Below are 12,283 nucleotides of genomic sequence, written 5' to 3'. Positions count from 1 at the left end.
AATTAGTTTACTTCTCTATGAAAAACGCCCCACTCTGTTCTCCACCCCAGTTGTTCCAAGAATTTGTGGTCAAACATTAGTCACTAGGACTACATTTGTAGAGGATTGGAGAGACTGTACATCTTTTGACCAGAGTTGCACTTTATTTGACATTTAGCTTGACACCCTTCTCTGTGCGATGTGATAACGCAGGTCTTCTGTCAAGCCTGTCAGTCAGTCTATAACATGGGTTTTTGGGGTTCAAATACATGGATATGGGATTGGGAATGGGTAGTAAGATATCTCTCTGTGCAGCTGCTGGCAGGAGAGGGAGACCGCTCTTCTTACCGACTGGAATGTGAGCGCAAACTGTGGGAGAAGTTTCTCATCCCCACGCCGTTCCTTCTGGTTTCTCATCACGCTATTTTGCTTGGTTTTCCATTCCCCTGCTGGGGTGCCTATAAATACAACCTGACAAGGAAGAGAGGAGAATAGCATGACTCCAGAATTTCCCTGGTTCTTCCTACTAAACAAAGAAGGGGTTGATTAGCCTATCTTGAAACCTAGAGCCAAATTCTTATGTGAACACTAGCCTCTGACCTGCTGTAAGGAGAGACTAAATAGCCTGGTCCCAGGTCTATTGTGCTGATTTGCCAACTCCTATGGCCATTGTCACGCCAAACAAATCTGGTACCAGGCTAAGGGACGATAGAGAAGTTGAAAAGAATCCTTCTTTGCCTTAGTTGCTAGATGTCAGCTCCATCCCACTGTGTCTGAAGCGATGTCTGCCAGAAAGTAAACTTGTTTTGAGAGTCCTGGTACCTAAATGACCTCTTTCAACCCTGTCTCTCTCTCCTTTGTCTCCCTCCCAGGCACTGGAGGAGGCTCAGGTAGCCATCGGCCAGCTCTTTGGTAAAATCAAAGACATTAAGGACAAGGCTGAGAAATCTGAGCAAATGGTGAGTAAACAAACAAAACAGCCAGACTCTCCCACAGGAGCCATCTTGTTTACCCTGTCTAAAGCTTCAGGGTGTCCCTGTTTGTGTGTGACTGAGGGTGCCCCCTGGGGACTCTGACATAGAATGTAGTGTTATTATAAGTGGAGGTTAACCTCCTGCTGTGTGTGGGTTGGTTCTTCCTCTCCTTGTGGGGACCTAAATTCCCCACAAGGATAGTAAAACAAGGAAAATTATCCTCCGTGGGGACATTTCACACATCCCCAGGAGGACAATGGCTATTTTAAGCATAGGGGATAGGTTTACAATTGGGGTTAGAATTATGGTTAGGTTCTGGTTTAGGGAAAATGTGATTTTGAATGGAAATTAATTTTAGGCCCCACGAGGATAGAAGAACAAAGTGTATGTGTATGGGGGGGTCACAGGAAGGCGGCTGGGTGGGTAAAAAGGGAGCGGGAACAATGGAGAGGAACCCCTCCCTCAATGGGTATGTTGAAGCAATTGTGTCTCAACTCAAACAGATGTCTCTGCTCCTCACCCCCTCTCTCTGCTCCTCTACTTCTATCCCCTCTTCCTCCCTCTCTCTCTGCTCCTCGACCCCTCTCTGCTCCTTTACTGCTATCCCTTCTTCCTTCCTCTCGCTGCTCCTCCGCCCCCCTCTCTCGCTGCTCCTCCGCCCCCCCCTCTCGCTGCTCCTCCGCCCCCCTCTCTCGCTGCTCCTCCGCCCCCCTCTCTCGCTGCTCCTCCGCCCCCCCCTCTCGCTGCTCCTCCGCCCCCCCCCTCTCGCTGCTCCTCCGCCCCCCCCCTCTCGCTGCTCCTCCGCCCCCCCCTCTCGCTGCTCCTCCGCCCCCCCTCTCGCTGCTCCTTCCCCCTCCCCTCTCGCTGCTCCTCCGCCCCCCCTCTCGCTGCTCCTTCCCCCCTCCCCTCTCGCTGCTCCTCCGACCCCCCCCCTCTCTCGCTGCTCCTCGACCCCCCCTCTCTCGCTGCTCCTCGCCCCCCCTCGCTGCTCCTCGCCCCCCCTCTCTCGCTGCTCCTCGCCCCCTCTCTCGCTGCTCCTCGCCCCCTCTCTCGCTGCTCCTCGCCCCCTCTCTCGCTGCTCCTCGCCCCCTCTCTCGCTGCTCCTCGCCCCCCCTCTCTCGCTGCTCCTCGCCCCCTCTCTCGCTGCTCCTCGCCCCCCCTCTCTCTCGCTGCTCCTCGCCCCCTCTCTCGCTGCTCCTCGCACCCCCTCTCTCGCTGCTCCTCGCACCACCCCTCTCTCGCTGCTCCTCGCCCCCCCCTCTCGCTGCCCTCGCCCCCCCTTTCGCTGCTCCTCACTCTCTTCTACCGCTTTCCCCTCCTCTCCCCCACCCACCCCTCCCTCTCTCGATCTCTTAGGTCAAGGAGATAACGCGGGACATCAAACAGCTGGACCATGCTAAGCGTCACCTGACCACCTCCATCACCACCCTCAACCACCTGCACATGCTGGCCGGGGGTGTGGACTCTCTAGAGTGGGTACTCACAGTGCCACCTATGGGCGTGGAGGGGAGGGCCAACGGTGGGCTGCGACCCATAGTTTGAAAAGCACCCATCTAGAAGTTACACAGGGATGAATCCTAAGTTAAATACTTGTGGGCGACTCAGACTTTTTCTTGTAATACATGCATTGATGTCAATGGAAGATTTGTGAAAATGTAGCTCTATGTGCATCTCAAGTTAGGAGTTGGCACATAAAAAGGAATACTAAAGATCATTGTGCACTGTTACTGCCTCAAGGCAAGGTGCTGGGTCTGTCTTAGTTTGGCACATATACCATTGACTACACGTTGAAGTGGCTGCTCTTATGTGTAGCCACTAGCCAGAACGCCAAGCTAGAACTGTCAGTGATGTGATCTGTGTGTGTCCCAGGGCAATGACGAGGAAGAGGCAGTATGGAGAGGTGGCTAACCTGCTACAGGGTGTAGTCAACGTCCTGGAGCACTTCCACAAATACATGGGAATCCCTCAAATCAGACAGCTCTCAGAGAGGTAACCATACACGCACACGCATGTACGCACACACCCCTGCACATGCACACACACGGGCAACACATTCCCTTTCTGAACTGACAGCCAGCCCAGGCCAGGCCTGTTGAGCCTAGAGGAATTCTGTTGTGCTCATCAGAATCAAACCCTGTTTTATATTTACTGAGGAGAGGAGGCTGCAGGCTGCTGAAATACACAGGAAGGAGATGCACTGAATAGGAACTCCTTTATGCAGACATTTTCCACTGAGGGCTTGGGCTGTGCTTTCCACTGGCTGGGTGTGTTTGAGAGAGTGTCTTTGTGTGCGTGCCAGAGAGGAAAAGTGTGATTGAGAGCGCGAGAGTGTTTCTTTGTGTATCTGCTCTTGTGTGTGTGATTGAAAGAGTAGGCCTTTGTCCTCTCTCTTTCCCCTCCACAGGAACAGTTCTGGGGTGTGTTAAGCACTAGTCCAGACCCCATACCATCACTACAGAGTAAGGTCTGTGTTCAGCCTTCAACCCAGCTCGTCCCTATGTCCCTCTGGCTGGGGGAGCTAGCTATGCTATCTGCTCTGTTTTCCTTGGAGTGGATGATAAAAACATTTATTTAGGAGAGTAAGGAAGTGTGTGTGTGTTTTTTTTTTCACAAACTTATGTTTATCCATCAATGCCACCCACACACTCTCTTACCACCACTGTTTTGTTATCTGGAAAAGGTTAAATGGAAAATGGAGTCTTCAGAAGAAATTGACAAACATTTGGTGGGATGACCAGACAGAGGGACAGCTGGAGCATTGGTCTGACTGATTGTCAGGGGCATCTGCAGGGCACTGCCCACCCTGTGGCATGGCATCCATCTTGTTTACTCTGGAAGGTTCTTCTTGTTGCTCTAAGGTTGGACTCTGGTTCCCACCATGGAACTATGTGCTGTACTGTGTATCCCAATAAACTCTTCTGGAATTTGTCTGTCCCAATGAGTAAACAAAACCACTGGCCTGAAACCAGTCAGTCACAACTTACCAGTGGGTCACACTCAACCTAGCCATCATTTTGGAAACTGTTTCATGATGAAAATATCTACAGTTATGCTACACCAGCTCTAAACACCGCTCTAGCTTTCATGATGGCAGTGTTTTCTCAATGTTTCTCCACTGTTTGTGTCATCCACAGGGTAAAAGTGGCCCAAAGCGAGTTGGGGACTCAGATCCTGGCAGACTTTGAAGAGGCCTTCCCCGCTCAGGGGTCAAAGGTGAATGCCTTGTGTGATATATGTGCGTCATTAAATAATTTTACGTGTGACTATAAATTAAATAGATAATGTATGTGTTTACCCAAGGTATTTTGTGTACTCTATATCCCCAGAGAGCAGGGGGACCCAGTAATGTTCTGAGGGATGCCTGTCTTGTGGCCAACGTCTTGGACCCCCGCATCAAACAGGAGATCATCAAAAAGTTCATCAGACAGCACCTCTCTGAGTACATGGTGCTCTTCCAGGAGAATCAGGATGTAAGTTTCAGTTTATTGTACTGCTAAGCATTAAAGTGGAACTGACAGCGTTTTAGCAAAATTAAATATTATTAAAATCTGTTCATATACACTCCCAGGAATATGATATGATTCTGACAAGCAATAATTTGAATATGGTCGTTTACATACATTCATAGAATGTTTGGGAGTTATGTATAGTAAGGCATTTGTGAAATTTCTATATCAGTATAGAGTGGCAAAGCGGCTGTGCGTTTGGACAATTAATAGACACTGCAGTAAATAAAATCTAATAAAAACATCGGCCCCTGTCCAGGACCGGAGTCTATGCAGACCAGTGCGCCATAGCCAATCAGAGCTACAGTAGGCCTATATGCAAATAAGCTATTTGCCACACGGGCCTGCCATCATATACATCGAACTGGACTGTGTGTTTACAGGCAGTAGCAACAGCGCGGCTTTAGATCATTAGAACGCCTTCGCCACTAAATACACTTGAATGGATTTCTACGAATGTGTAAATTACCACTTGGGATTCCTCTTACATCTGGCAACTTCACAGTCCTATTCATCAAACAACCACGAAAAGATAGGCTCTCTACCTCAGTTGCCGATGCACATCAACAGCAACAAGACCCAAAAACGAATGCTCGACAGAGCGAGATGAGCTAAACAAGGGAACATTAGGCAAACCCTCTCAAACATTGTAGCTCGTTGGCCATCAAAATTGCACTGATAAACGATGGTGAATAGTACCCTGCTCGTCATTCTGCAGCTTGTCTGCCAATGCATGCTTGTCCTAACTGAGTTGTGACAAATAAATGTGAACTTGCCTGCCTGCCCATTAGATCGATGCCAAATACATTTGATTGACAACTTAGAGATATGCTAACTGTGGATAAGCAGTTCAAGTTCAGCATAGCAAGCTAGCAAAGTGATTCACATTTCTTGCCAACTAACCAAATGACACCTATATCTTTAGCTGTAGCCACCGAAAAACGATATGAAGGAAAAAGTAAATCACTCACCCTCTTATCCAATGACATGACATCCTCCTGCAGCCAGCTAGCTAACGTTAGCCTCTGTGTTTTTAGCTAGCTACATAAATAGATATGCTAGCCCAGTGGTGTCAAACTCAATCAGCGTAGGAGCCATATTTAAAAAGCACAATGTATTTGTGTGCCAGACTATTTGTTTTCACACAAAAAGTGTGCAACTGCAAACCAAATAGGCAATTATTTTATTTGAAAAAAAATACGTCCCTTTATGTACACAGGATGCTGTATATAGCATTAAAACAAACAATAATATAAATATTTGTCCAGCCTTTTCTGCTGTGCTTGCAGATGTGCATAATATGGTGCGACCCTAATCAAAAAGTATTTCATATTTTAAAATGTTTTGCACTGCATGGATCACCGCTGCTGTTGAATGCAGCATTGCTATATGGTGCACTCAAAAGGTATTGTACTGTAGTTGAGTAGCCAGCCTATTCTACTTCTCAAATATTGCTGAATTCACTGATGCCTGCGCATCAGGCTGTAATTTCATAAAGTAGATGACTCAACTGTTATACTCGCTTGTGTGTCCTATTCGTTCCGTGGGCCTTGTATTTGACACGTGCGTTAGCCTTTTAGCCACGTTATGACTGACTTGTGATCATTTCCCTGGCTAGTTTGATTTGTATTGACATTCCCAGCCTTAGTTCAGTCGTCCGTTTATGTTCTAAATATTTAGTTATTGAAACTGAAACGACACATCCCAAATGGGTGGAGGCAGAAAACAATGTACCAGGCCAGCTGTGATTTACAACCTGATAGCAATATTTTTTGGAGTACCAAGAAATGTATTGGTGAATTATATTGAACTGCATCCATTGATTCTGCCAACAATGCCTTAATGTACGTCATGGAATTAAAGTAAAATATAACCTATTTTTAAAACCTCTTATAAAGTTGGTTTTGAAGCATAAACGGGGTATTTTATATATTTTTACTGATATTATGATGGTCTGTTTCACATCTGCGAAGTAGTTAAAATGCTTTAAACTATGGTGGTCATTTTGGGTCCATTACACGAGGGATCTTTGGTAGGTACAAATGGGGATAATGGACACACAATATATATTTTAGTTTGTGGTCCAAACACAAACTAGTATTTCTTCCTTTGTAGATCATGTGAATCAAAATTGAGATGTACATTGACTGATCTTAAATGATGCTAGTGTTGTGACAGTGCGTCTGTGGATCCTCCACCTGAAAGTGTGTTTGTCCACTGACCTGACTCAGGTAGCTTGGCTGGATAAGATTGACCGGCGTTACGCCTGGATTAAGCGTCAGCTGGTGGACTATGAGAAGAAGTACGGATGCATGTTCCCTGAAGAGTGGTGTATGACTGAACGCATCGCTGTGGAGTTCTGCCACATCACCAGGTACACACACACACACACTCTGTACTGGAAACTGTTGACAACTAGAGCCTCACTGATCACATTCTATCAATGGTTGTAATAGTTGTGCTCCTCTATCATCCGAACACTATTCAGTATACAGTTAATTTAGTCTTGGTTAGCCTACATGAGCACTGACCTGCTATCACAATCATTCATGCTGCAATGTGATGTGTTGACAACCCTATGTGTCTGTGTCATCCAGGACAGAGCTGGCCAAAGTGATGCGGACGCGGGCCAAAGAGATCGAGGTCAAGCTGCTTCTGTTTGCCATTCAGAGGACCACCAACTTCGAGGGGCTGCTCGCCAAGCGCTTCTCTGGGTGCACCCTCACTGACGGGCCCGGGGTTAGACAGACACACACACACACACACACACATACACACACACTCATCATCATCATTATCTTCGGGCCATCATTGCTGACACTAGTGTTGTTTTCAGTTGAAGAAGCCGGAGACACCACTGGAGTCAACCAACCCTTTCCTGGAGAACGAGATTGGAGAGGATGGGTCAGAGATGGAGGAGGATCTGGATAGGGTAAGACATGTTTGAGATGACCCTGTCTGAACATCGACCTTGATAGGTATAGGCTGACCTACTGAGGTTATTTCCTTTGTCATGGTGACTCATTATGGGAATATCTCTAGAAGGATCTCGATAGGACCTTTTACGGGATGACTTTGGAAAGAAAATAATCATCCCCAAGAGAGAAATCATGAGTAGTAATTACATCCTACATTGTTGACCATTTTCTGCTCCCCAGCCCAAGAAGCACAAGGCTCCTGACAACCCCTTCCATGGCATTATTTCCAAGTGCTTCGAGTCTCACCTCTATGTCTACATCGAGTCTCAGGACAAGTGAGTTGTGTGTGATGTAGTGTGTGAGTGATGTAGAGATCTGGCACAGATTTGTCTGCCCAGAACTTTTCCTTTCTCCCTCATCAGCCCTGTCGTTCCCTCTTGTTTCTGTTTCTTTCGGTTTCTCTCTGCTGGGGCTGAAATGGTTCCTATGAGCTGCATGACCACAGACGCTGAGAAAGAGGGATTGAAAAGTGGTGCTGCAGCAGATTGTTCTTCTCCTTCTCTTCCTCCCTCTCTCTACTCCTTTTTTTTCTCTATCACTCTCTTTCCTCTCCCTCACCTCCTTCCACCCTCCCCCTCAGATGTGTGGTCTCCCCAGAAACGAGGCACTTATCTGAGGCTTGTTCGTCTCGCGGCAAACCCTAGTATTGGATCTCTGGAGCATTTAGTGTTTGTCAGTCTGACTGGGACTTACATTATCTGGCTATGGCTTCCTTTCACAACAGACATGGCCAGACGATTCTACATTAGGCGTTTCCAAAGCAGCTTGTCTCAATGGAATACAACAGGAGAGAGAATAATGACCTGATTGTTCATACAAAGTAGATTTAGTTTTTTATCCTTGGCTTCATTTTACAGTAACAGTGGAGTAAAGTAATAGACCATAACAGCCGTTTAGACATTGATATCAAAGTACAGTGAAGACAGCCGCAATAGAGGGAGAATCTCCTACCCTGTCGGTCTGTCTCTTCCATTTTATCATCACTGAACTGTGTGTGGCAGGTTGGCGTTTGTCATGAGTCTTGCTCTGGAGGCAGCTCTGCAGAGTGGTCACTTGCTGGCACAGCCACAAAGCCATAAAATCTGATTCTAAACCTATCCCTAACTACACTGCTAACCCTAATGCTAAACCTTACATTTTGACCAAAAAGCTAATTTGAGTTTTTATGAATATTTATGATGAAGACAATTTTGAATTTTCAGCTGGCCCATCTAGTGTAAATCGCTCAGTTCTACCTCCAGGGCAAGATTCATGGCAATAAATGTCAACCTGTGTGTGTGTGCTGGTATCTGGGGCTCATCACTGAACTGTGTGTGTTATTGTTATTGTTGTCAGGAACCTGGGGGAGATGATTGACCGTTTCGTGTCAGACTTCCGGGCGCAGGGCCCCCCCAAGGCGGGCACGGAGGACGGTGGAGCGGTGCTGCCCAGCTGTGCTGACCTGTTTGTCTACTATAAGAAGTGCATGGTGCAGTGCTCTCAGCTCAGCACAGGGGAACCTATGATCGCCTTCACCACCATCTTCCAGAAGTACCTCAGAGAGTATGCCTGGAAGATACTGTCTGGAAACCTGCCCAAGTAATTTACTACAGTCTAGCCTAATGATGATCAGATTTATTTGTGTGATGTAGGTCTAGTAATTATTTTTTATGTGCATTTTAGTCAAGCTGCTCACATACTGTATTGGGCCCTAGAACCAGGATGGCAGGTTGCAGTACTTCCCAGTACGGGTTCTGGATGACCACTGTGTACTCTGGTTTTCATTCAAACCATTTTTTGGATGGTTTCTGGCTTTGCTAGGGAAAATAAGTTGAACTATGACAACCAGTATAAACTGTGGCCTGCTAGGAGCTGGACTGGGACAAATGCTTCTGTCAAAGCAAGATTAAAATTCTGGAAGATGATATATGCTATCATTTGCTTCAATTCCCTTTTGATGAAGGAATCTGACAAAGTTTGTTCATTCAGAAGAGTGATCCGTCATTTTCTGGGGTTTGTTTGATAGTTCATGTGTTTAGCTGTCACTGTGTTTGATCGTCTGGGTTTGCATGTCATGTGGTGCTGGAGATGTTTACATCGCGGTGAGGACTAATACTTCATGAGCGAATACATCTTTGGCTCGCTGGCCACATTATAAGACCTATTATTCACTGTGGTTGATAGACATGCACACACACAGACCTCTTGTGTGTGTGTGTGTGTGTGTGTGTGTGTGTGTGTGTGTGTGTATTGGTTTGTGGAGTTTTAAAGGGGGCCCTTTGGGGATTGGAGCTGTGTTGGTTTTCCCAGAAATCTCGGCTGTGGCGTTTATTAATGAGAGGGAGGCGGTTTAGTCATGTTGCCATGGTAACTGTGCCCCTCTGTCTGTGTGTATGTCTCTGGCTGTCTCAATTATACAAAACTTGTTTTGAATTATAACCTGTAACTAGAGACAGGAGTTTCTGCTTGTCAGTTCACACTAGGTCCCAGAGTTTTCCCTTTAGAGCTCATGTGAGCAGACTTCTGTCCCTAATTCACGAGAGAACTATTGACTCTTTTTCTCAATCTCTATCTCACACACTCTCTCTGTCTCTCAGGACTAGCAGTAACAGTGGAGGACTGACCATCAAGAGTCTACTGCAGGAGAAGGAGGGTTCGGAGGCTGCTAAGTTCACTGTAGAGGAGCTGTGCCTCATCTGTAGCATTCTCAGTACTGCAGAGTACTGTCTGGCCACAACACAGCAGGTTAGAACACACACACACAAACACACTCAAACGGGCTTAGACTTAATGTTAAACTATTCTATTACTATTCTGTCTGTGTCAGTTGGAGGAGAAGCTGAAGGAGAAGGTGGATAAGAACCTGGTGGAGAGAATCAACCTGACTGGAGAGATGGACACCTTCAGCAAGTACGTACCAAATCCTAGGAGCAACTCAAAATTAACAATAGTTTGAGATAAAGTGGAAAAATTGGATGTGAAGTCCCATGACGGTCAACTCTGTCTCTTTCTGTGTCTGTCAGTGTGATCTCCAACAGTATCCAGTTGCTTGTTCAGGACCTGGATGCTGCCTGTGACCCTGCTCTCACTGCCATGAGCAAGGTGGGACACCCACTGCATTCCTCTCCTCCTTACACTTTCATATTTTATTTTCACTTTCAACCATTCCCCCACTGTCCCTCTTGGTCTCCTTCCCACTAGATGCCATGGCAGAGCGTAGAGCATGTAGGTGACCAGAGTCCCTATGTGACGTCAGTCATCATGCATATCAAACAGAACGTCCCCATCATCAGAGATAACCTGGCCTCCACACGAAAATACTTCACCCAGTTCTGCATCAAGTTCACCAAGTGAGTTACTTCCCTCTTCACTGTTGGTCAATGTGTGTGAGGAAGACTTGGTTCTCCCATTGACAAGAATCTATCTTGTCTTTTTTTTTCCTCAGCTCTTTCATTCCTAAATTCATCAACCACTTGTTCAGGTGTAAGACTATCAGCATGGTGGGGGCTGAACAGGTAAACATACTTACCCTTTTATGTCATTAGCCTTTACCTAAGTAGAATTATGCTAATGGTCTCCGTAATGAGAACTTTTTGACAATTGTTTGTTTGCTATCTGTAGCTGATAATTCAGCTAGTTTTATTGGTAACATTGTTTCTTCTTCTGCTTTGTTCTTCAGCTCCTCCTGGACACCCACTCCCTGAAGACGGTGTTGTTGGATCTGCCGTCTATAGGCTCTCAGGTGGTCCGCAAGGCCCCAGCCAGCTACACCAAGATAGTCGTGAAGGGGATGACCCGCGCTGAGATGATCCTCAAGGTGAGCCCTGTGACACTAAAGCATAATTCAGAGTCTACAGACGCCGAGACGCGTTAGTCCGACGTCCCATTGTGACAGATTCACGGCTCTAAGACCACCAGCCGCGCGAGACGCACAGCTCGAACGTGCACCTCCCCAAAATTCCCAACCAATGCAGCTCCTCTATTATTTGAATGTGTTGACTGTTGGAGAAGTTGCATAAGTCGCACTGAGAATTCTAAAAGTATGAAAGCCAGTGGTCAAATGTTCTAGAACACTGCTGTGTGTATATGTACACGTTTTAGACACTGATAGGTGCTTAACACTACCACGCAACGATGTTTCTCTTCAACCATGCTACAACGTTTCTGTGCAACCACGTAACAACGTTTCACTACAGCCACTTCTATCTAAGCCTAACCTTAACCCACGCTTCAAGGTTAATCCTAACCATTAATCTCTACCCTTTAAATACACTGGCTTGGTTAAACATGACGAGCCACTGTTCATTCCTGTGTTCTGGCATTAAATAATAAGACTAAATACAGGCTATTGTCTAAGTTTTGTGCAGTTTGACCACTGAGCCAAGTATGAACATTGTCTGATTTGACCAGACTATCGATTTAAGTTTTATTTTCATTGAATAACTGCATGTTTACAGGCTAGTTCTTTCTTTTTAACCCGACTAAGGAAAGAGTTTTATGCCGAAGTTCCCAGTAGAAGGCCACCTCACATTTAGGTAGCTGAGGAAAAGGAACTGAGCTGTACCCCTGGGTTTTAATGAGAGAGACAGGAGAGGAAGGTAGGCTTTAAAACACATATGCGGACGTGCACGCACACACACAGCGTGTCGATCAGCTGAAGCCAAGAGAGGTGTGAATGGTTAGGGAATGCAGGCATCCGCGTATACTCACGCAAGCAAACACACACACACACACTTTTTGGGAATGCTCACATGCATCAGACACATGTATCCATGGCTTGTCTCTTCTACAGAGTAAATACAGTCTGATTGGTTGACCTTGCCCCACGGTTGGCCAATAGAATGCAGAAAGACAATGGCACACACCG

The 12,283-nt window shown here is 46.4% G+C and overlaps 1 protein-coding gene across 1 annotated transcript in view; it reads left to right on the top strand.

Moving 5' to 3' along the window:
- Positions 1-12,283, top strand: part of LOC135552867 (vacuolar protein sorting-associated protein 53 homolog) — a 30,972-nt gene that overhangs the window by 11,597 nt on the left and 7,092 nt on the right. The window contains exons 5-20 of the mRNA XM_064984780.1: positions 852-938; positions 2,310-2,425; positions 2,823-2,942; positions 4,088-4,166; positions 4,280-4,423; positions 6,691-6,833; positions 7,057-7,198; positions 7,296-7,391; positions 7,618-7,712; positions 8,773-9,015; positions 10,014-10,161; positions 10,244-10,326; positions 10,440-10,518; positions 10,618-10,766; positions 10,862-10,931; positions 11,096-11,233. Of these exons, the coding sequence (XP_064840852.1) occupies positions 852-938; positions 2,310-2,425; positions 2,823-2,942; positions 4,088-4,166; positions 4,280-4,423; positions 6,691-6,833; positions 7,057-7,198; positions 7,296-7,391; positions 7,618-7,712; positions 8,773-9,015; positions 10,014-10,161; positions 10,244-10,326; positions 10,440-10,518; positions 10,618-10,766; positions 10,862-10,931; positions 11,096-11,233 (1,932 nt within the window). The remainder of the gene's footprint in view (positions 1-851; positions 939-2,309; positions 2,426-2,822; positions 2,943-4,087; positions 4,167-4,279; positions 4,424-6,690; positions 6,834-7,056; positions 7,199-7,295; positions 7,392-7,617; positions 7,713-8,772; positions 9,016-10,013; positions 10,162-10,243; positions 10,327-10,439; positions 10,519-10,617; positions 10,767-10,861; positions 10,932-11,095; positions 11,234-12,283) is intronic.

Source organism: Oncorhynchus masou, chromosome 13 (genome assembly GCF_036934945.1).
Source record: "Oncorhynchus masou masou isolate Uvic2021 chromosome 13, UVic_Omas_1.1, whole genome shotgun sequence".
Taxonomy (NCBI): Eukaryota; Metazoa; Chordata; class Actinopteri; order Salmoniformes; family Salmonidae; genus Oncorhynchus; species Oncorhynchus masou.
Note: the sequence above shows the minus strand (reverse complement) of the source record. Positions and strands in the feature narration are given on the sequence as shown.